Below are 23,844 nucleotides of genomic sequence, written 5' to 3'. Positions count from 1 at the left end.
ACTAGTTCCTCCATTATAATCAAAATTAATGGGGCCAAAGAAGGGCGTAATATTATTTAAATGTTAATGAATAATTAGACTAAATGATAAACATGAAATGTGAATATAATTAAGGATTGGATCTTAGAACATATTTGGGAAATTCACATGGCAATATTGAAAATTTGGATCTCTATCTAATGGTGGTTTAATTGAATCAAACTTAATAGGATCTTTGTTATGCACTCATTTTTTATTTTTTATTTTTGGGTTTTTAAACCTTGAAGGGATCAATGTTTCGTCCCTTCGTATTTTTTATAGGATTTTTTTGTTAATTTCATAAAGCTTTAATAATTTTACCTAGCCAAGCAATAAAAAAAGGTATGTATAAAATTCACTTTTAATCGATCTTGTAACATTGCAATCTAAATTTTAGAAAGTAAAGAATTTGGATTTTCCTTATTTAAAGTTTCTGAAAATAAAAGATTGGAATATGTCTTATTAAAAAGAAGGGTAAATTTTGAAAACCTCCCCAAATGTTTGTTTTCAATACCATATGGCTAATTATATTCGCATCACAATTTTTAATTACTAGATTACATTTTAATTGCTTCAAAGGTTCATAACCTTTCATGCTATAACATTTACGTTTCAAATATTTTTTCATCGCATTATTATTCTCAAATTAATATAACTTGTTCCCGATTATAGTTTCCCCCAAAAGTTTCTATAAAATAAAGTGAAAAAGATTCGTTTGCCCATTGTATTTTTAAATAACCAAAACAAATAATATTACAAAAATTAAATATTTCACCTTTATTTTAAAAAAGCAGGTTAACAATATTTTCGGACAAAAATATAATTAAGAACAAGATTTTCAAATCAATAAAATATTAATAATAAGAACATGGTGAAGAGAAAAGTTAAAGATATAAGTATGATACTGAATGAGGGATAATGGCCTTTGATCTAATTAAAATGTGGTGTATTTAAAAAAAAAAATTAATAAAAAGTGGTGTAAATATAACCATCTGTATTGCTCCCCTGTATATTTTTATTTCCTATTAATCTCAAGTATTGATTATAGAATTTGAATCTGTTATTGAATAATATTTAACCCCCATTTGGTAGCAATTTTTCAAAACAAAAAATTAAAATTTTTTATTGTTATTTCACTATTTCAACCATCATTTTTTTATTTCTTCATTTATAGGTGGGACACACTTTTCTAATCAATTCTTATAATTATTACCGAACAGGCCCTTAGCATCTGCTTGTTATCCGTTCAAATGAGATTTTGAGAGAAAATATGTTTTAGAATAATAATTTTTTGAAGAATGTATGATTAAAAATGAATTTTTCAAAAATGCATTTTTAGAAATATGGAGTCCAAAATGGGGATGCCAATGGAATGGGTGGGTTAAGATGACCCTCACCGTCCACCGATGACTGTTGGACAGTGGGGCGGAATTGGCATAGGCTGGAACACAGATGGGTTAGGAATTAAAAAACAAAACAAAACAAAACAAAAATTCCTATAGAGAGGGCAAAATTTCTTACCTCGACCTGCTTGTATTGCCCATATTCGACTTTTTAAAAATATTTTATCTTATATTTTTTCTATTTAAATTGTATTTGTTAAAAAACTAAAAAGAAAATAAATATAATTTTATATTTAACTTAAGAGAAAAGAGTAAAATGGACAATTTAGAGTTAATTCTCCAAATAGTCATTGAATTTTGTCAAAAGTTCGCAGGAGGTCACTGTACTTCAAAACTTCTCTAACTAGTCACTGAACTTTGTCAAAAGTTCCTAGAAAATAACTAAATTTCAAAACTTTTCTAAATAATCACTAAATTTTGCAAAAAGTTCCTAAGGAGTCACTAAACCAATGATATATGGGTCCTAAGGGATCACTAACCCAATGATATATGGGATCCCAATTTGCAAAGTTGAGTGACCCCCTAGGAACTTTTTGTAAAGTTCAGTAACTATTTAGGAAAATTTTGAAATTTGGGGACTTTTGGCAAAGTTCGGTGACTATTTAGGAAAATTTTGAAGTTCGGTGATTTCTTGGGAACTTTTGGTAAAGTTCAATGACTATTTGAATAATTAACTCGGACAATTTATATTAATATTTGTGATTTCTGAAATTTTTAAAATTAGAGAAAATGTTTGAAATTGTCATAAATCTCAAGATATGTGTCTAAAGTTTGAATAAATCTCCTTGTCCCGGGTTGGGGATAGGGTTAAAAACAGCTATTGGAGGGGCGCCTGCCAGGATCTCTCGTAAAGTTTACCCTAAAAATAATATAATATAGTTATTTTTAAAACAAAGGTTACTTAAAAATGGACTAACATATTTTCTCCTTTCTCTTCTTGACTTGTAGACACACCTTTAAAAAAACAAAAAATAAAAAACAAAAAGAATACTTACGAAACTCTCTCAAAACTAATTCCAAAATACACTTCCAAGAAACACCCTCGGGGATGTTTGGTCATTAGACCTAGACTAGATAAATGAAACTAAAAAGAGAGAGACATACAACCTATTTTATTAATTATTACGTTCAATCATATTCAATTTAACGTATTAAAATCATTATAAATATTTTATTGAATAGTTCATATAACCCAATTCTTAATCAGATAAGTCGTGTATAATATTTTCGTTCAAATTAATATAAACAAATAGGGAATATACTTGACCAATGAAATCGCGCCTTCTCCCACATTGCCCAAAATTAATTAAAAATTATACTAATAATACTATGATGCATATGCTTATGATATCAAGAATATTCTTGGTTGGGGCCCAACTATTTTCCCTCGAATTAATCTAAGAATTTCCTCCATGAAGACAATGGAACATATTTTGTCTTTTTTACGTTTCTTGGCGTCAAGCGTGGATAGGCTGTCCGTGGAGGGGTATCCATCATGTCTTGATTACAATTTAGTCACTGTCTAATAAATTAAAATACATTTAAATAAAACTCATTGCTTATAAATTAATATTAGGGACAAGTAGTGCTAAATTACATTACTCAATAACGAGTGATTTTGCTTTTGATTTTTCCAAAAAAAAAAAAAAAATCTAAATTAATTCAAAGGACGGCATGTCTTGAACCGAATTTTTTTTATTTTTTTTAAGAAAATCAGTATAAATTTATTTTCGTTGTAATTATTTCTATGTTACCAAAGAAAAGTTCTCCAATGCCAAGATGTCTTTGAAATGCATGTGAATTTTGAATCTAGACACTAAAAGAAAAAAAGGTTCATTAGTTCCATTTTTTGTTATATATTATACATACTTTGCTTTCTCCACATATATAGTAATTAACAAATAACTTCTTGTGAAGGAATGGTAGATATCCCACAAGCCGTGGAAAAAAATTAGCTTAGCATTGACCATAAATTAATATATCCTTACCAAACATTATACCTAATTTAATTTGGCAGTTGTTCTATGAATGGATATCCATTAAATTCATTAATTTGTTTGGTCAAATTGAATGATATATTAATTTAAATAGTAAAAGAATCAAATATATTAATCAAATAAGTTTCTTATAGATATCTTGAAAATGAACCTCTTAAACTATTAACTTTTAGGAAAATTGGCAGTTTGCCATTCCAAACACTCGTGTGAAATAATTAAGAATTATCAGGTTCATTGCAGAAATTGAACCCATTAAGAAGTTATTAAATGTCTGCTTAAATTTGTTTCTTTTTGGCGTGACAATAATTACTGTCAATGAGAAAAGAAATGGGACATTTTTTGATTAATTTTTATTAAATGTCTTGTTAACTCAACCTTAAAAGGAAAGCAACGGTGAAGCAGCAGTTGAAGACTCTAATGCTAAAGTTAGAGAGGTAGGAGTTATTGTTGGGCTAACGAGTATATGCAGAGTAAGATATTGTATTTTTATTCAAATTTAATTTGAATTCGCTGAAATTAGTGGGAGATGAGTTTAGGGTCTTAGTATGATAATTTGATCAAGATCCGAATTCGAATTCGATAATCCGTTAACTAAATGAAGCAAATATAAATATATGTCAATATAATCCGATAACAACAAGATCCAATTTATTATAATAATATAATATACTTTATGTATTACTATATAATTTATTACACATAACTTTTTTTTCATTTTAAAACTTGTATTAGACTTTTTGACTTTTAATGAAAAATGTCAAACCTATCAAATTTCAATATAAAATCAATATATTTATTATTATAATTCTGTATCGAGAGTTAGAATCCTCTCTTTCTAATAAAAAAAAATAATGGGTAAAATATTTTGGATCGAATTATTGGACCGAATATCCGTTAACATAGCAAATCGGATATAAATTTAACAATCAAATATCCGTTAAATTATCGAATTCATAAATTATTCTTATCGAATCGAATCAAATCAAATCAAATCGGGTATGGACAGATCCAGTCCATATCCGATCCATCTACAACCCTACTTATGACCTTGCATCTCTATTCTCTTTATATAGTGCAAGATGGAAACTAACATTGCCCCATTGATTTCAATTAGATGTGATCCTCATTGATACTTTCTTGTTGTTTGGGCTCATTTTTAGAAGAAATGGATTTTATAAAAAGTGATTTTTTTTTCAGAATATGTTTTTAGAAACTATAGAAAATTTTTAATTTACGTGCAAAATTATTTTATTCAAAGAATTTATAGTTAAAAATGAGTTTTATATAATGAAGTTTAAACAGGAACTAACCCCCTATTTGATTCCCATTTTTGGGATAAAATGCATTATGAAATAGTGATTTTTGGAGAATGTACTGTTTGAAAGTAAGGAAATATTTTTGAAATACGTGTATAATTATTTTATAGAAGAATATGAGTTGAAAATGAATTTTGAAAAAAATGGGAATCAAACAGGGGCTAAGTTTGTTGGAATGCTTTAGATAGTTGATTGGTAGAGTGGAGGTGTAATAATAGCCTAGTGAAAATAAAAGATAGAAAAAATAATAAATATATTTTAAGAGTAGTAAAGTTCAGTGTTGAATATAAAAATACTGGTTGAATATTTAAAAATTTTCACTCTCCAAATTTATAAATGCTCTCTAAATTGTAAAATATGCTCTTAAAAATGGAAAGTATCTTGGAAATACTCTTAACCTTTTGGGCTAGCTGTCTTGTCACAATTGCTGATTGGATTGTCACAATTGCTGATTGGATTGTGTGCGTAGCGTACGCAGCCTCCAAGCTCATTAAGCCTATATTTGGTTTATATTAATAAACTTTTAATAAACACTTCGATTTTTATCTACTTATTTTGAAGGATCGACGAATATTATCCACATTATTTATCGTTCATATATATTTATTTATAATTTAAATTATTTATAAGCACTTTCCTACATACTTTTAAGTTGCGGAATATGCAACATCAAAATAAACACTGAAATATTGTTGAAAATTAACAAAGAAAAGGGACCAAAATCTCTCTCTTTCTCTCTCTCTCTCTCTCTCCAGAGTACATCAAGACTATAAGATTAGTCGTTACAAAAATTACACATTTTACAGGAAAATCAGTGAGTCAACGAGGTATTGGTAGTGCCAATAGAGGATGAAGCAATGGGGGAATGAGATTGGACATCTCCCTCTTCACTATGGCCACCTAAGTCATTATAATGAACTTGTTTATGTTGATGCTTTTGCTTTGGGGGCGTTGATGTTCTCGAGAAGGGTGGTGGTAGTTTAGCAATAGGTGCGTAGATTCTATTAGACGTGGCAGAAACACCAGATGCCTCCCCCAATGCGGTGGTTGTAGCCATTGTAGCACATTCCGGTGGTGGAACCCATATTCCTCCTACTACAACAAACTGGGATGGCTGTTGATTATTGTTATTGTGTATAGGGTGATTCGGTGATCTTCTTGTATGCAATCGATATTTCTGAAAATTTATAACACAAAAATTCAAGTGATTAAAAAAATCATGAAAGAAATTGAGCGAGAATTTGGCTAAGAAAGTTATTTAAAAGTAATTTTGCCCAATGTTTCTGCAATATATAACATGAAAATTCAGGTGATTAAAGAAACAATGAAAGAAATGGAGTGAAAATTTGGCTAAGAAAGTAATTCAAAAGTAATTTTGCTCGATTTTCAAAGTTTTTTTTTTTTTTTTTTTTTTAATTTTTAGTACAAAATCTTACCTTTGTAACCATAAATCTATATTTATTGTCGAAAAAAGATGTGTAGAATCTTTTTGTAAGTTGAGTCAAACTTGTTGTAAGACGATATGAATTTATTTGAGTTAAGAGAAGGGTTTTTGTAGGTCGATTTTGTCAAATTCTAAGGCATGAATAAATATGCACTACCAAAGCAAAAACCAAATATACTTAAAAAAACTAAATAAATAAAATTGAAAGAGAAAATTCAATATTCAAGAACAGTACAAACTACAAACCTGTAAATGACTTTTAACTTCATCATTGGTGAGTCCATCAACCTTCATGAACTCCCTAATTTGTTTTGGTGTAGCAACTGAAAAGACCAATCAAATTAAACATGCTCGAAAAAATAAATAAAAAATAAAAGATATCCCTAATAAAATCAAATTTAATTTCAAGTAATACCATGCGAACCACCCAGTTGTTCAAGGGCTTGCAAAAATCTTTTATGCAGCTCAGCTGACCATGTTCTCCTTGACTTTCTTTCACCTTGTCGTTCTTTCTTATTTCCACCACCACCGCCACCGCCACCACGTTTCTCCGCAGCCGCCTCCGCTACCGCTACTGACCTATTCATTACCTCTTGTGCAGTAGTACTTCCAGTACCAACACTTTTCCCTTCTTTCTTGAATGGATGAAATGCACCAGAACTATCCTTTTTGGGTAAATCCTACACCCCAAAATATAGATAAGATTAGAAAAATCATATCTTTATCAAAATTACAAAATCCATAAAATATCGTAAATAATATTACCTCTTTTGGGTTTGGATCTGGGGTTTGATTCCAAAGCCCGACAGATCTAAGCCAATCTGATTTTTTGGAAAATTTCTCATTATTATTCTTGCTATTTTTATCACTAGGCTTCTTGGATTGTTCTTCATCGTTATCAGAATTGGATGAAACTCTCTTTACAGGAATAAATTCCTCCAAGATTGGCCCTTCACTGGATATTTGCTCAGAACACTCAGATTGACCATCAGATAATTGTTGCTTGCATGCCTCAATTGCTGCAAATAACAAAATCACATCTTTAAACCGGACGGAGCCAAAAATTTGATCTAGTGAGACGAGACTTTATACGTACCTTGAGTAACAAGCTCAAGACAAAGGGGAAGTTCACGTCGAAAAACTTGAATCTTTTTATGTTCTTCTTGTAAAGCATGGATATAATCTTGACATCCCTGCATTTTTTCTGAATAATCACCGTGATTATGGCTATTGATCATCATTTTTTCTATATCTTATACTCCTCTATCAAAAAGGACAAGAACATAGAGAGATCCGAATGAAAAATGAGAATAAAGGGATCTAAGTAGAATCACCAAATGGAATAAACTTGGTTCACAAAAAACTATCCTGTATCTGTGTATATATATGTGTATGTATATATTGATTACTAGTGAGAGAAAATGAGAGGAGAGAGAATGGAAATATACTTATTTCTATTTTTATTTATTTCTGTTAAAGGAGAAAAAGAGGGGTGGTCGAAGTCGGGCCGTCACGTACAAATGAATCTTTGATTAAAAATTTTTTGGGTGAGCGTGTTAATGTGTGAGAGAGAAAGGATTTGAATATTCGAAGGGTGATTCTTGAAAGCGGGCTGGCATTGATGAGCACATTGCAGATAAGATCAAGAACTTGCCTATCTATACATCTCAATCACAAAATGGACGTTTTATTTTTTGGGGCCCCATGGTTTTGTGTTTCATTCAATTGTACCCACATAGTTTTTTTATTTACAGGCAACTACTTTTATAAAATTGGATTGAGCATCAACTCAAATAAGTAAAGGTTCAAGCAGGGGCGGACCCACATGGGGTCATGTGGGATCAAATGACCCCACAAAATTTTGCCCCTATTTGTTTTTATTTTATTTTTTTTTTTTTGCGATCTACTTTGATACACTCGTTGGGATGTCAAATGAAATCAAAATATTACATTCTTAATACTATTTCGAAGTGCTCATTGCCTAATTTTTCACTCATTAATGGCATGCGAAGTGGTTAACTATAGTAAAAGTTATGACATGTTAAAGTAGGACGTTTGAAACTAACATTTTGAGAATTTCGATAACATCGTAACTTTAAAAATTCGTTTGCGATCATGTGCTATCTGAATCCACAAATCGTCTATGCAATGTAAAAATTTGTTTCGAAAACTACATCGTTTCCATATCAAATGGTCCAGACGGATATCAAAAATAGTTAAATATGTATCAAACCTACGCCTCAAAAAAGACGTCTAACTCGTTTTTTCTTTTAAAAATTTCAATTAATTATTATTTTTGCACGATAAATTTTTCAATATAATTTATATCTTTTCATTCGGAAGTCTCACATGAAATATGACGTAAATTTTTTAGAGTCGTTACGGATTAAATACAATTTGAATTACTTTCGAATTATATTTGTTTTAAATTTGAATTTCATTTACTTTATGAACTAAACTTGAATTTTATTTCAATTGATTTAATTTCTATATTCAATTTAATTTGCTCAATGTTAGCTCAATATTTGCCAATGAAATGATAAATAAAACTATACATGTAGCAAAATTTATTTAATAATATTAATAATGATGTAATTATACGACGTTTTCAAAGTGTCAAAATACATATAAACTTATTTTCATTGATATTATGTTGTTTATTAAAAAAATTATATTTAAAATTTTGACCCCACAGTACTAAAGGTCTGGGTCTGCCCCTGGGTTCAAGTCGATGGAAAAAATTAGAAAAAAAGAAAAAGAAAAATCTTCACCTGAATAGTTTGTTCTTGACTTTGGCCTTTTAATCTACCATTAGAAATGAATGCTTTAAATTGTGAATGGAGCTACATTTGTTGAAGTAATTGTATGTTGATATCAGTATTAGAGAATAAAAGTAAACACACTATCAAAAATAAGGATATTTTAAATACTTATTTCAATAATACTGCACTTGTTAATTAAGAAAGAAACATGTGGATTGATTAGTTCGAATTAAGACCCAAGTCGAAATTTGATTTGGTTACAAGGTAAAAAAAGTTAGAAACTATTGAAATAATTACTGAGTTGAGTTGTTCTCGATTCAACTAAATAAAGCATTCAGTTTACCCTCTAATTTTTTTAACAATTAGTGCGACCCTTGACACACTCTCTCTATCTTTTAAGTAGATGTAAATAGACTTTTAAAACATTATCACACATAAAAAATTGATAAAATTATGAAATTGTACATTTATACTTGATAACCAGTTGAGATAATAAATGCTAGCCTTTGTTAGGGCTCCATTTTAATGAAGTCTTAGGAAAAATGTATTTCGAAATAATGATTTTTTTAAAAGTATGTGGTTAAAAAGAAAGAAAAGTTGAGTTTGCATGTAATATTAATTTATTAAAAAATGTGTGATTCAGAAAAAAGAAAGAAAGCAAACTGTACTAAAATTTAATGGAGCCCAAACAGCAGTATGTTGCGAGTTGGCCAAAAAAAAAGGAATATACAAGGATGAAACTGAACACATTAAAAACTTTGGAGGGGTGAAATTATAATTTCTCTTAACTTTGTTTCTCCCTCTATCTCTCTCTATATTTTTCTCGAGTGGAATATACTCATGGTGGTCTTAAAGGATCATGATACACGTTGAAATTCCAACAGAATCTACTCAAAAGCGTGAGTTTCACTCGCTCAGACAGTACCGCGTAAGATTAGGTGTGACATTTAATGGACCGCTTTGAAAAATGATGTTTGGCTTTTTACTCCCCTAAAGGGCCACTTAAAATACCCAAATCGCATGGTAAGAGCGTGGAGACACGTACAAATTATTACTAGAGAGTGAATTCTGGATCAGGTGTATTGCAAGTCCATTTCAAGTGATGGTCTTTCGAAGTATTTAATTATTATGCCTGATTTAGTTTAGATAATAATTAAATTTTTAGTAGATTTTAATAAAATTTAATTGTTCATCTTTACTTCAACAGCTTTTTATCTAAACTAAATAGGGAATAGGTTAAATTTTTTTATTTTTATTTATTTATTTATTTATATTTTTTTTGAACGTAGTAAGGTTATTTGTTAAAATGAGGTTTGTGTTTCATAGAGAACTTAGGAATTGATGGTATCATACCATGCTCGAACAAGTTGGTTTATAGGAGAATCAGTTTAGTTGTTGAAAATAATTTTGATTCAATATTTGAATTAATGGTATACCATAAACTTAGGGCTGGTCCTGTGGCGAGGCCCATGAGGCCTGCGCCTCAGGCCCAAACCGGATGGGGGCCTCATTTTCGCCCAGTCTCTTTTTTTTCTTTATCATTCCCTTTCCCTCCTGTTGCCATTGCTCCGCCTACCTACGACGTCGACGGCCGACCTCCAACTCCAACTCCAAGTCTCCAATCGGACAAGCGGCAGTGGGGCAGCGTCCAGGCGATTATTGAGCTTTCATGTAGGGTTTTATCTTTTCCCAATTGAATTAAAACCCCCCAATCCCTGAAATCAAAAAAATCCCCAAATCGATTTTTGTTGAAGCTTCACTCCAAAACCCCCAAATCCTTCGAATTTCTCGATTGGTTTCACGAAGTCGGCTGCTCTCTTTGGCAGGTGATTGCATCAGTATTACCTTTCCTATTTTTTCATATTGCTCTCGAGTCTCGCCTCTCAGTCAAATGCTTACTGTGTTGGGCTTGAAATGGTTCGTGTGTAACCCACATAGAACACTATGTTAACTGAAGTCTGAAGCTGATTGGTTAACATTCTTGCATAATTTATGTCATGTAGCAGTAGCATAGATGAAGTTACTTAAACTTTCTGTTTTGTTCTCACATTGTCACTAGAAAACCAAGATAGTTTATTAATTATTGCTCTCTTAACAAGATTGTTTACATTTTCAATAAGAAAAAAGTAGAAACTAAAATAAATAAAAAGTGCAATGTGATGAAGGAAAAACATAATAATCACAGCAACGGAAAAGACTATTAGCAATAAACAATGATGGAAGTAAAAGATAAGAAATGAAATTGTAGGAGCTGGGAGAAATGATTACATGATGATTTTACATAATCCTTGTGTCAATAAGCTATTTGGCAATGGCATTTCTCTAGGTCGAGGTGCCAGTTTTAGTGTTTTACAAACTGCTCTAAACCCTTCTTCACAAAGCAGTCATGGGATCAGAAGTGTGATTACCCCCTGTTACATTGGCCTCCATGAGGATTAAAATCTTGATAAAAATTTAAAGTAAAGTTAATAATGAATTTTAATAATACATTTCATCAACTTTTTATTAAAATCTATGAAAAAAATAAATTAAGTTTTAATTACACCAAACAAGGGCTTAATTTAAACACCTCACCCCGTGAAAAAGTGGCTTCATCAAAGTTTTCAAATGATATAATTCAATGTGGTCGTTTGGATTCAAGATTCATCACTATCACTAAACTCTCTATATTTAAAGGGACGTTGAAGAATAATTCTCTCTGAATTCTTTCAGGCAATTCTTGCCAGTGCATTTGCAAAAAAGGACTACAATGGGGCAGTTGCCACTGCATCACGAGTGCTACAGGTACTTTACGCATCCCAGTATCATTTTCAGTAACATGTTTCGCTTAACAGAAACCATTTTTGAATATTAAGATACCTTATTTTTTTTTTTTTAAGTGAGTAGCACTTCTTTTCAAAGTAACACTTACATTAATCTCAAAATAGTCAATTCTCTCTCATATTCAACTTTGTCAAACACTGCAGTTGGGGGTGGTTCTAGGATTGGTTCTAGCTCTTATCCTCGGAATCGGATTACATGTTGGAGCAAGAGCAAGATTATTTACCAAAGATATTGACGTCCTCCACCTTATTGGCGTTGGAATCCCGGTACTCTGCCCTGACAACTTGAACTCACCATTAGAAATCCATTTAGCTGTTTCCAAAAAAAAGAAGATAAAATGTGAACTAACTGATTCTTGTGATATCAGTTTGTTGCAGCAACTCAGCCTATAAATGCCCTTGCCTTTGTTTTTGATGGCGTCAACTTTGGAGCATCTGACTTTGCATATTCAGCCTACTCAATGGTATGTCTCCATTTCTCATCCATAGCATGTGCAACATTCGTTACAATGTGTAATTTTGTACTGATTATTTCTAAATGCCTCACCACTCAAACGAAGGCCTTTCTTGTGAGTTTATAAGCACATTGGACAACCTTAAAATTGACAAATATCCTCCTAGTGCTTTAACAGTATTATCGGAGAATTAACTTTGCTCGCACAGGTTACTGTGGCTATATTCAGCATTCTATTTCTGTTCATTCTCTTGTTCTAAATTCTCTTGCTAAATATATAATGTATAGAATAATTGTAATGTCATTGAAGTTGGAAACTATTTTATTAATAAAGAAAAGCTTTTCTCTTGATGTCCCTTTTTGGGTTTTTGGTGAGGGATGATTGGAATCGTACTTAAAAGAAATTTGCAATGACGGTCTCTCAACTTTTCTCAAATTGTTGATTAACCTTTTGTTGCTTTTAGGTCTCCCAAATCTTCAGTTTTGATCTTAGTTAATCCTTGCTAGACGGAAATTATCAATTTTTCAGTTAACCGTGGCAAAATAACTTAACCAAATGTTATTTAAATCAAGTCAAATCATTTTCCACATATAATAAAGAGAAAAAGTAAATGAAGAGCTAGCCTTTGGGTCTTTTCCTCCCTCTTTTAGCTAGCTCATTTCATTAGAAGAAGCACGACTTTTGTAGCAAATAGACAAGAGGAAAAAGAAAAAAGAAAAAGGGATATCAACATTTATATTTCTCGTGTGAATGGAATTGCATGACAAAATTTTAAAAACTGAACATGTACACAGTTCCTCAACCTAGGATCGAGTTGATTTGTGCAGTCGAGCAACTTATTCTTATAGTCTACAAAGCGTGGTTCTCTTGCGACTGTACAACAACTACAAATGTGATCTTAATTTATCTTGAATGTTGGGCTTCTTCTTAATATTTTCGACTTTTTTAGGGTGGTTAACAATTGCTCTTGCTACTTTGTTTTTTCATGAGGAGAATAAGGTGGCCTATGAGCTGGTCTTTTACCCTGTGTGCATAATGTTTCTTACGTATTATGTCACCCTTTATTGCTCTAAGGATTAGGGCTCTACCCATTTAATATTTACTGGAGCAACTTGGGTGAACTACCCGTCCACAATTTAAGTGGACTTTTGTCCACTGTTGAGGAGAGATACCAAGATATTTAAGTTGCTTCCCTCATTGGCTCTCGGTTGCATGATTCTTTGTGGTTCAACTTTGTGCCTCTTGCTCTAGCATTATAAAAACCTTTTGCTAGTTTTCTGAAACAAAAACTACTAGATTTTCTGAAGGAGTGGGGAGATGGACATTAAACCATTAAAGACTTGATATTTACTTCCCTTGCATTCAATTAAGTGAATTGCTTAAGAGTCTGCTGTTTATTTTTATATATTTTTAAAATTTTTCCCCCTTTTACAGTGAGTTGTAGCATCTGCTCTGTGCTATTACTTAGTCAAATAAGATTCTAGTCCCTGCCTTGGTTTCCTTGTATATGCTGCCAGCTGTTTCAACCTGTTTTCTCGACGTTGCTATCACAAATTTTCCTTGGAAGCCACATTTATTTGGGAGGTAACATACTAAAATTTCCTATGCATTTTTGCTTTTAGTGCTAATATATTCAATTTGATGATCATGTTAATATTTGTAATAGCGTTTGATGTGAAATTTTTGTTTCAGGGTCGGGAGTTGTGAGTCTTGTGACAGTGAAATTCTTGAAGGTGTAACTCCACAGTTTTCGTTGAAATTCTACTTGTCAGATAAGCAATGGCTTGCCTTAACTTGTTATTGAAGAAATTGAAAATGTTTGAAGCCTTTTCGGCTTATATAATTGTGGCCTGGTCGGCTTATATGATTGATTATTAGAGGATCAACAATTGCACAGGCGCACATAATAACTATATTGAAAACTCTAACTGTGTGATGATTTGAGATATTTTGTAATTATTTTTTAGGTTACTCATTGGGCATCAGATATAGACTCATACACCATGCCTCCTAATTCTGAGTCTGGTGCTCAAAAGAGAAAAAGGAAACGAAATGAAATTTCATTAATTCAAAGTCAAGTTGGGGATATTGACAAGTACTTTAAAAGCAACAATGTGAATACGTTGAATGAGGATGAAGTAGAGATTCAACCTGCATGTGTTAATGAAGTAGATGATAAAGATGAAGAAGTGAGTCAACCTGTCTACGTTAATGTAGTAGATGATAAGGAAAAAGAGGTGATGAAACATGCATGTGTTAATGAAGTAGATGACAAGGAAGAAGAGGGTTGCTTTTCTCTAAATTTGGATGATCCCGTGAAATGGAAAATCATTGATCAAAGAACAAGGGATTACTTAGTTGAAAGGGGTCCAAAAAGAGTTGATGATATCTTGTTTCCGAAAGATTGTACAAATAGGCATTTTGATTCTTCACAATATAAGCGATTGCTACGAAATGGGCAAACAATTGATAGAAAATGGCTAGTATATTCAATATCTATGGACATGATCCTTTTCTTTTGTTGCAAGTTGTTTAAAACACCCAAAAATGTTATCAGAGTTGGCCAACTTGGTAACGATAGATTCAAAGATTGGCATAATTTGCATCGGTCTATTAAAAGTCATGAAGGAAATGAAGAGCATATATGTTGCATGACTAGTTGGTTTGAATTGGAAAATAGGCTTCGAACAAAAACTAGAATTGATAAAGGCGTTGAATTGTTGATCGATGCGGAAAGAGACCATTGGAGGCATGTTTTAACAAGGATAATCTCTATTGTAAAAAGACTCGTCAAAAACACATTTCCATTTCGAGGAGATGATGAGAAGCTAAATGTTGAGAACAATGGTCTGTTTTTACAAATGGTGGAAATGGTTAGTGAATTTGATCCAATAATGAAAGAGCACCTTCGGCGGGCTAATGCAAAAGAGATTCAATACACGTATCTTGGCCAAAAAAAAATCCAAAATGAGTTGATACAGTTGTTGGCTAATGAGGTGAGAAGTGCAATTGTCAAGAAAGTTAAACATGCAAAATATTTTGCAATTATACTTGATTGTACTCCAGATGCAAGTCAGGAGGAGCAGATGTCGTTAATAGTACGATTTGTAGATGATTCGGCAAACTTACCTACAGTTGAAGAATATTGGCTTGAATTTTTTAAGGTAGATGACACTACGGGACTTGGACTTACAACCGAGCTTCAAAAGGCTTTGATCAAACTCGATCTGGATATTGATGACATTAGAGGGCAATGGTATAATAACGGATCTAACATGAGTGGGAAGCACAAAGGTGTGCAAAGAAGAGTACATGAAATGAATCCCCGAGCTTTCTATTCTCCATGTGGGGCTCATAGTCTAAATCTAGCGTTATGTAATATGGTGAATTGTTGTTCCAAAGCTGTATCCTTCTTTGGAGTGATACAATGCATCTACACTTTGTTTTCATCTTCTACCAAGCGATGGCAAATTTTTAAAGATAATGTAAAAGAGTTGACAGTGAAGCTGTTGGCACAAACACGTTGAGAAAGTCATGTTAAGAGTGTGAAGCCTATAATGGAGCAAACTGCACAGATAAGAGAAGCATTACTTGATTTGGCATAAACTAACGAAGATCCTAAAGTAAAGAGTGAAGCCGAGTCGTTGGCAACACATGAACTTCAGAATTTTGAGTTCTTGCTTGGCATGGTAATCTGGTACAGGTTGTTGCATGCAGTTAATATTGTGAGTAAATTTCTTCAAACTAAATCCATGGATATTGATCATGCTATCGACCTATTGCAAGGACTTGTTTCATTTCTTGAAGATAATAGAGAAATTGGATTTGCCATTGCCATGGATGAATCGATAAAAAAGGCAAACGAAATGAGAATTGAAGCTGTATTTACAGAAAAACGCATAATTCGAAGAAAAAAGCAATTTGATGAAAACTGTAGTAATGAGGCAAAGCAAACAGTAGAAGAATCATTTAGAGTTGAGTACTTTGTTTTTATAATTGATCAAACTCTATCTTCTCTGAGAACTCGATTTGAACAATTCAAACAATATGACGTTATATTTGGATTTTTGTTTATTTTGAAGAGATTAAGGATTGCAACTTTATCAAGTTTGTTGAACTCTTGTATGAATCTTGAGAAATATCTTGAACATAATGGGCTTTCGGATATCAATGGAGATGATTTATGTTCGGAGTTACAAGTTTTGAAGATTTATTTACCAAATGAAGCAACAAGAGCAATTGAAGTGCTACACTATTTGAAGACATTGGATGTTTGTTTCCCAAATGCTTATATTGCTTACAAAATTTTGTTAACTGTACCGGTTACAGTTGCATCTACGGAAAGAAGTTTCTCGAAATTGAAGTTGATTAAGACCTATCTCCGATCAACTATGTCACAAGAAAGATTAAATGGGTTGGCTATGTTATCAATAGAAAAAGAAATGGTTGAGCAGTTAAGTTATTCAAATTTGATTGATATTTTTGCCTCTAAAATAGCAAGACGAATAGTATTTAACTAATTGTTTGAAATTTTTGGTTTGATGGTTTATAATATAAACCGTTTCTATGATATATTTTGTGGTTGTTTTAATGTTAGTTTTTTAAGTTAGTAATGAGTCGCATAATACACCTTTGAATTTTATCGTGGGGGGCCTAATTTTCATCGGCTGCTTCAGGGCCCGTCAAACACAGGACCGGCTCTGCATAAACTAATAAATAATCTAAGTACTGTGGTGTTAAATATCAATCTAAGTGTCAATATATCATAAGTCTTATTAAATAGGTTATAATTCATTGTATTTAATTGAATATGTAATTTAATGTCACTAATGTTGTCACCTAAACTATTGTTAAACACAAATGTGTGCTAAATAACATTACTCTAAACTAATGGTGTTCCTCCAACATTATGTTCTGTCCACTCAAACCATGGATGCCCTAAATTAAGTTGGAGTGAGTTCTCGTAACTCAATAAAATTAAAATGTTTCGACTATCGACTCTTGAGAGATAATGAGATTCAAGTTTTGTTTGACACAGTTTTTTTAATTATTTTTTAATCACACATTTGAAGAAACCACAAAATTTTCTCATTTTTCAATCATATTATCCAAAAAAACATTTTTCATTCGAAAAAAAAAAAATCTATATCAAACAAGCATTTAGAGAAGTTATGTAACGCTTTTATCTTCTTTGAATTTATCTAATCCTTCATAATTTTGGCTCACTAAGAGCATGTCATACTATCAAGAATAGGTAAAAAAATGAAAAAAAAATTAGGACAGGAATAATAAAAAATCATTGAGGGAGCATTTTCAAGATTAGTAATAAAAAGATTAGTGGATTTGAAGATATAAATGTCGATGATTATGGTGAAAATCAACAAATGATAGTAATTCAAACAAAATTGTTGACATAGAACCATTGATGATCATCTTATGCACCTTAATCAATGGTTATCAACGACAAATGTCTACAATCATTAATGGTATTTCGGTCATTGATCATCGACGAGAAATTGTAGATATTACCAACCCAAAAATTTGATTCTTTCATATTTTTTTAATTTTTTTCATAAGTTACCAGGAAATACTTCAAAATATCTGAACACTTTAAAAGATTTAGGCCCTGTTCTCTTTACCGTTTTCGGGCCGTTTTCTGTTTTCGATTTTTCAAAACGGTAAAAACGTGTTCTCTTTCCCGTTTTCGAAAACGAAAAAAAAATTTGTGAAGAAAACACAAAACGACTTTTTTGTCGTTTTGGGCGTTTTCAGTGTAAAACTTGAAAAAACTGAAAACGCGGGAAACACCTTTTTTTTTTTTTTTCGGAGGGGGTATGGTGATTCTCAAAATTTCAAAAAAAAAAATTAAAAATTATTATATATATATAATTTTTTTTTTTTTTGAGGTGATCTTGTGGTGATTCTCAAAATTTCAAAAAAAAAAAATTTCATTTTTTTTTTAAAAACTAATAAAAAGAACGCATTTTCAACAATTTCAAAACAAACACTCAAAACACAAAACTCAAAATGAATTTAAACTCAAAACACAAAACTGAAACACAAAGAGAACACCCCCTTAACGATTGACGAAACATGATAAGACAGCAAAACAATTTCTTCCGAACAGAAGCAAATGGCTCTGAGAAATTAAAACTCATTTCTATAAATCTGTCTATATATGAGAAACATTTGATGGACAAATCTGGACTAGCAAAGTTAGCAACCATTTTCTATCGATAAAATAACTTCCTCCAAAAAAAAAATGTTTAAGTTGGATAACCAAATTATCTTACTATTCATCTCAATAGCGGGCTGGGAAAACTTTCCCTAAATTTGAAGAAAAACTTCTCTTCTACTATTGGAATGTGTAACATGAACTCATGCACCACTATAGAATCTCCGATTTCTATTTGGCCAGTGTTGTCTTTACCAATGTCGGGCATCGCGACGATTGAGAAAATATGCAATTGTGAGATACAGTATTTTCCTACCAAACCTTTTCCTAAAAGTAAATTAATAGCACTTAGCAATATTAGGAAGCAAAATATATAATAAAATTTTGTCTACTATATCATTCAATAATATTCAATATCGTGTATATAGAGGTATATCTTTGTAGAAGAGTCACTTCTAAATCCCCACAAAACTGAGACATGCTAAAGTTTAGGCTATCTCCAGCGCTGCACCTAATTTTACACCAAATCTTGCACCAAACTAAAATTTATATCCAACCATTACACCAAAAATTATACCAAATGAATAGTGTTTAACCATTTTCTTCTCTTTATTTATTTATTTATTTGAAATATTATTTATTTAATTATTTTATAAATACATAAATTACTAAATAAATAATTACATTAAATTACGAAAAAGATTAAATTCATTAATAAATATAAAAAACACAGTAAATTAATAAAAACACTACAATGACAAAAATATTAAATCATGCCATTAGAAAATAGTACAATGCAATTCGAATTTGGACAGACGATATTACGAAGTCGCAAAATTTTTGCAATTTAATTCTCGAAATTCATATGTTCTTGCCCCAAAAGTTTTTCTTCTTTCAATCAATTTATTAATTAATATTTCTTACATTTAAAATTTATTTTAAGTGCAAATAATAACAATAATTTACTGTATTAAAAAATATATAGCACAACTGACACAAATACCTTTAACAAATTTATATGGGAAATAATAAAAAAGGGCAAAAGAGACTTTATACACTTAGCACGAAAATGGAGTTAAATAGAGTGTTGCATTGGAGCAACTTTACACTAAAAAGTAGTGCAATATGGTGATTAGGTCTGGGCAAAAAAATCGTCAAACCACCTAAACCGCCAAACCGAACCGATTCGGTTTGGTTTGGTTCGGTTTAGAGTAGTCAAATGGTTTGGTTTGGTTTTTTGTAGACAAAAACCATGTTGGTTTGGTTTGGTTCATGGTTTGAATACCAAAACCGATGGTTAACCGCTCAACCCGCTACAAATTTAAACCATTTTTTTTCTTTTTTGAAAGAAGAAGAAGAAGAAGAAGAAGGGTAACTCACAAACAGAGTATGACTGTAGGAATCAAAATAAACATGATAACCAATCCAATCCAAATCCAATAAAATTCCACATTAACTATCAATTTCAATAGTAGTAAAACTAAGGTTTTATTAGCAACTGTAGACTATATTTACGATTCAATCATTCATATCTCCAGAATCATGCAGCATGATGATTAAGAATCATGCAACAAAATGGATATAGGACTTATAATTATTTCATGGAAACTAACTCATAATCAGACTCTTAAGCAATATATTTTTTCTTGCTTTCGTTTTCCTTTTCAGGAAGAAAAGTCAAAAGATAGGGCATCGGAAGTTGATGCTTGATGACGACGAACTTTCGCTATTCTTCTACTTTCCAGAACCTCGTCACTAGCTTTTTTGAAACTTTTTGTTTCTGATTCAAAGGTTTCATCATCATCAAGATCAGGATTATCTCAAGATAGTTGCACTCCGACAGCCCTCTTTTTTTAAGGTTGAAAATTGTTTTCCTCATCCCCCATTGTAGATTAACAAAACAAACTTGAAGGAAAATTTGCTTCCTCCACAAGTTGGAAGAAAGTGATCTCTTCAGTTAAAAATATATGACAAAAATCACAAACTAAAAGGATATTATAAATGGAATCAAATGTTGCTTCTTGACCAAACAAATGCTAGGAAAGATATTCTAGGATATGAAACAAATACTTTTGAAGGAGACAAACTATAATGTGAAACTACATAATCCAGATAATCAATTAGCACTCGCCCACAGATATAAACAAGTGAAACTAGTCATTAAGTTTGGCAATTGTTAATTCATTACAGAAAGTATCCAAAGATCATGCGCCAAGCAAAAGAAACACTCACGTTTGTAAATCAAACTCAAAAATGGGGGAACAAGGAAAAAAAGAAAGGAAAAAGAAAGAAAAAAGGAGGAAAAAAAAGAAAAAGAAAAGAGAGAGAACAATGTGTAAGAGTAACATCAATGTTTGCTTGTTCTTTATAAGTTACAATGCAATGTTATTTAAAAGTTCAAAACAAAAACCCAAACCAAACCGAACCGAAGTGGTTTGGGTTGGTTCGGTTTAAGAATTAGAGTGGGTTGGTTTTGGTTTTAATTTCACTCAAACCGACTACTTTGGTTTGGTTTTGGGTTTAGGTCAAAACCAACCCAAACCAAACCATGCCCAGGCCTAATGGTGATTTGGTGAGTTCCCTTAGAGAAGAAATCATGGCCTTTCAACTGAAGATTGGGTTGGCAAAATAGTTGAACAGTTAAACAGGAATGGCAAATAGTTGAACCATGTTTCGATTTAATATACAAGAATCTGATGAAGGGGCATTTTGCTCACAAAAGTAAAGTGGTGGTTTTAAGCAAGCAAGAGCCTTTACCCAAATTGAATGGAAAACCTGTCACTTCATAGAGATTATAGTGCATAAACTGATTCCCAAGGTAGAGTAACTCATTTAGAAGACAGGAGAGCCTTCTCTCGAATTCGAAGATGTGACACAAATAACGACTATCTTCGCTGGAATATTATTATCTTTGCTTCCTTGACTTATTATCTCAATAGATACTGTGGTACTTTTAAATTTGATCCAGTCAAAGGTTTAAAATTCTACTTTGACTTTGAAAATATTGAATATTATCACATTTGCCTCTTGTATGGTAAAAGATAAAGATGCCCTTAAATGTATTATACAATTACAAAACAATATATTGTTGAAAGGATTTTGCCACCCTTTTAGTTAATAATTGAAAACCAAACACTTCCCAACCTATAAAACTTCAAAACGAGCTTCCAACACAGAAAAAACTCTCATTTTTCATCTGCTTGAACCTCAAAATCTCAAAAAACTTTCAAACGCTGAATCCGGAATTTTTTTTCATATCAATTACTTCAAATCGGTAAGTATATTTACCCATATTTAATTTCGTTTTCAATAAATTAGTATACGTTTGAATATAGAAATTTTATTTCGACATAATAATAGTTAGTATAAATTTTTTTTAACAGATCTTACCTATAAAAAAAATTGAACGGATCCATAATTTTTTTTCTTTAGAACCGTAGAAAAAAATTCATACGCAAAAACAGCCAAACAGTCGACTGTTTAACAGCTGGCTGTTGGCTGTAACAGCTGATTGTTACAACCCATAGTCGGCTGCTAAATAATCAAACGGTCGATTTTTGTGCTTCTATTTCTACAAAAATCGATTGTTAAAACTGTTAATTAATTAATTTATTAAATTTTGTTGGCACTGATTTTTTTCTTATAATTAATAAATGAAATTGATTAAATAAATAAACATATGAATTTTTTTGTTGTAAGTTATTAAAAAAGTTTTATTTTCTCATGCAGATATGATAAACTCCATATGTTATTTCGGTGATTTCGAATTGAATGAAAATAGTCGGTGAGAATGGAGATGGACGAGTGTCATATGTTGTTGTATTGCAATTCCCATAACAGAGAGTATATCATACTTAGAAGTGTACCACGATTTGCAAAATAAGTTGAATGTCGATCAATCTTAATACGATATGCAATTGAGATATCTATTCAACGATTATGGGGATTCATCCATTCCGATTCTACTGATATTCATTACTAATGATGTTGAATTGAATTATCCATTAGAATTGAATAAAATGCATCGGACTTCGACTATTCTTGGTGTGACTTTAGTTAAGAATGATGTTGTTGAAGGTGAACGCAAAGATTCAGATAGGACGGATAATAATGACCAAAGTTTTTGGGAGATAGTGGAGATAGTTCCAGCGGATGATGTGGTTATTCCTGAGACAGTTGCTCCTGATCATGATGTCATTGTTACACACAGAATTCCATCGACAGTTGAAAACAATGAGAGTATAAATGATTTTACAAATGAGAATTTGATTGCTTTATCTCCACAAACACATGAGTCGGGTGGGAGCTTAGAGTTTGGAACAAGTGGACCGTCCTCCAATTCTTCCTGTATGGTTCCCGATGATGAGGACTTGTTTGTCGAGCAACTGTTTGAAACCAAGAAAAATTTGTAGGAAGCTGTGCACCGGCTGACATTAAAATATAACTTTGAGTTCAAGATAAAGAAATCAAACAAGTCATTGTGACAGTTGCCTGCGTCGACGACAGTTGCAATTGGTGCTTGAGAGCAACTAAAATGGACACGAATGAGTACTTCGTAATTCGCAAGTATTCATGGAAATATACTTACGAAGTGGGAATTCTTCGAAACGATCACATACAAGCTCGAGCATGGTTTATTGGTCGACATATAATGCACAAGTATCAGGATCCACGGACGATCTACAGATATTCAGACATTATTAACGACATCCGTCAAGAGTATGGAGTGTTCATGAGCTACCAGAAAGTCTGGAAGGCCAAAGAATGTGCGTTGGAGGATTTAATGAGATCAATTGAGGAGAACTATGCTAAATTGACCAAGTATTGCCATAACATGGGGACAACTAATCCTGGCACGATATTTTTTATTGAGACGGGGGGCGATAATTGTTTTAAGTATTTCTTCATGACTCTCGGACAATATATTCAGGGTTTTCGAAATGTAATGCGACCTATAATTCTAGTTGATGATACAACTCTGAAAGCTAAATATCAAGACAAATTAATTATTGCTACATGTCAAGATGCCAACATCCAAATTTACCCTATTACATTCGGCATAGTCGACAACGAGAATGATCTGTCCATGCGTTGGTTCTTTTCTAAACTGAGGGAAGTGATCGAAAAAGTCAAAGACCTTGCTTTTGTAACCGATTGGGGACTGTCTATAATAAACGGTATCACTGAAGTTTTTCCCGAGGCACATCATAGGTATTGCATGTACCATAGACAAGGTAATTTGAAGACTGGGTATGGGGCAAAGACATCGTTTCATTGTTCAGGAGAGCAGCCGAAGCTTACAGTGCTGATGAGTGTAATAAGTTCATGTTCGAGATAGTAAGTAAATCATTACCGATGTTGGAGTATCTAACGAACATGGGCATCGGACATTGGGTGAAGTCATACTTTTCAGGACATCGATATAACATGATAACGTCGAATAACGCGAAAT

At 31.9% G+C, this 23,844-nt stretch overlaps 2 protein-coding genes and 1 long non-coding RNA gene across 3 annotated transcripts; 2 read left to right on the top strand and 1 right to left on the bottom strand.

The window, feature by feature from the left end:
* Positions 1 to 5,376: 5,376 nt before the first annotated feature.
* On the bottom strand, positions 5,377 to 7,609 carry LOC111373841 (transcription factor HHO3-like). The gene is made up of 5 exons (XM_022996422.1): positions 7,275 to 7,609; positions 6,944 to 7,197; positions 6,594 to 6,858; positions 6,425 to 6,501; positions 5,377 to 5,911 (listed from the first exon to the last, which is right to left on the bottom strand). The coding sequence occupies exons 1-5, from the start codon at positions 7,417 to 7,419 to the stop codon at positions 5,546 to 5,548; spliced, it is 1,107 nt and encodes a 368-aa protein (XP_022852190.1). The 5' UTR covers positions 7,420 to 7,609; the 3' UTR covers positions 5,377 to 5,545.
* A 4,360-nt stretch (positions 7,610 to 11,969) lies between these two features.
* Positions 11,970 to 12,466, top strand: LOC111373828. Its single transcript, XR_002699033.1, has 3 exons — positions 11,970 to 12,029; positions 12,131 to 12,226; positions 12,426 to 12,466. It is a non-coding gene; the product is annotated as an uncharacterized LOC111373828 (long non-coding RNA).
* Positions 12,467 to 14,715: 2,249 nt separating this feature from the next.
* On the top strand, positions 14,716 to 20,151 carry LOC111373831 (zinc finger MYM-type protein 1-like). Its single transcript, XM_022996411.1, has 3 exons — positions 14,716 to 15,473; positions 15,921 to 16,196; positions 20,061 to 20,151. The coding sequence occupies exons 1-3, from the start codon at positions 14,716 to 14,718 to the stop codon at positions 20,149 to 20,151; spliced, it is 1,125 nt and encodes a 374-aa protein (XP_022852179.1).
* The last annotated feature ends 3,693 nt before the right edge of the window (positions 20,152 to 23,844 follow it).

This window comes from Olea europaea, unplaced genomic scaffold, assembly GCF_002742605.1.
Source record: "Olea europaea var. sylvestris unplaced genomic scaffold, O_europaea_v1 scaffold1168, whole genome shotgun sequence".
NCBI classification, from domain to species: Eukaryota; Viridiplantae; Streptophyta; class Magnoliopsida; order Lamiales; family Oleaceae; genus Olea; species Olea europaea.
This window is presented reverse-complemented; position numbering and strand designations above follow the sequence as displayed.

Excerpts from the sequence above, each read along its gene's own strand:
- LOC111373831 (XM_022996411.1), top strand. The coding sequence starts at position 14,716 with ATGGACATGATCCTTTTCTTTTGTTGCAAGTTGTTTAAAACACCCAAA. Across the intron at positions 15,474-15,920 it reads GATGACATTAGAGGGCAATG|GTTGTTGCATGCAGTTAATA; the intron begins GTATAATAACGG and ends AATCTGGTACAG. Across the intron at positions 16,197-20,060 it reads GAAGAATCATTTAGAGTTGA|GAAGAAAAGTCAAAAGATAG; the intron begins GTACTTTGTTTT and ends TTTCCTTTTCAG.
- LOC111373841 (XM_022996422.1), bottom strand. The coding sequence starts at position 7,419 with ATGATGATCAATAGCCATAATCACGGTGATTATTCAGAAAAAATGCAG. Across the intron at positions 7,198-7,274 it reads TCTTGAGCTTGTTACTCAAG|CAATTGAGGCATGCAAGCAA; the intron begins GTACGTATAAAG and ends TGTTATTTGCAG. Across the intron at positions 5,912-6,424 it reads AAGTTAAAAGTCATTTACAG|AAATATCGATTGCATACAAG; the intron begins GTTTGTAGTTTG and ends ATAAATTTTCAG.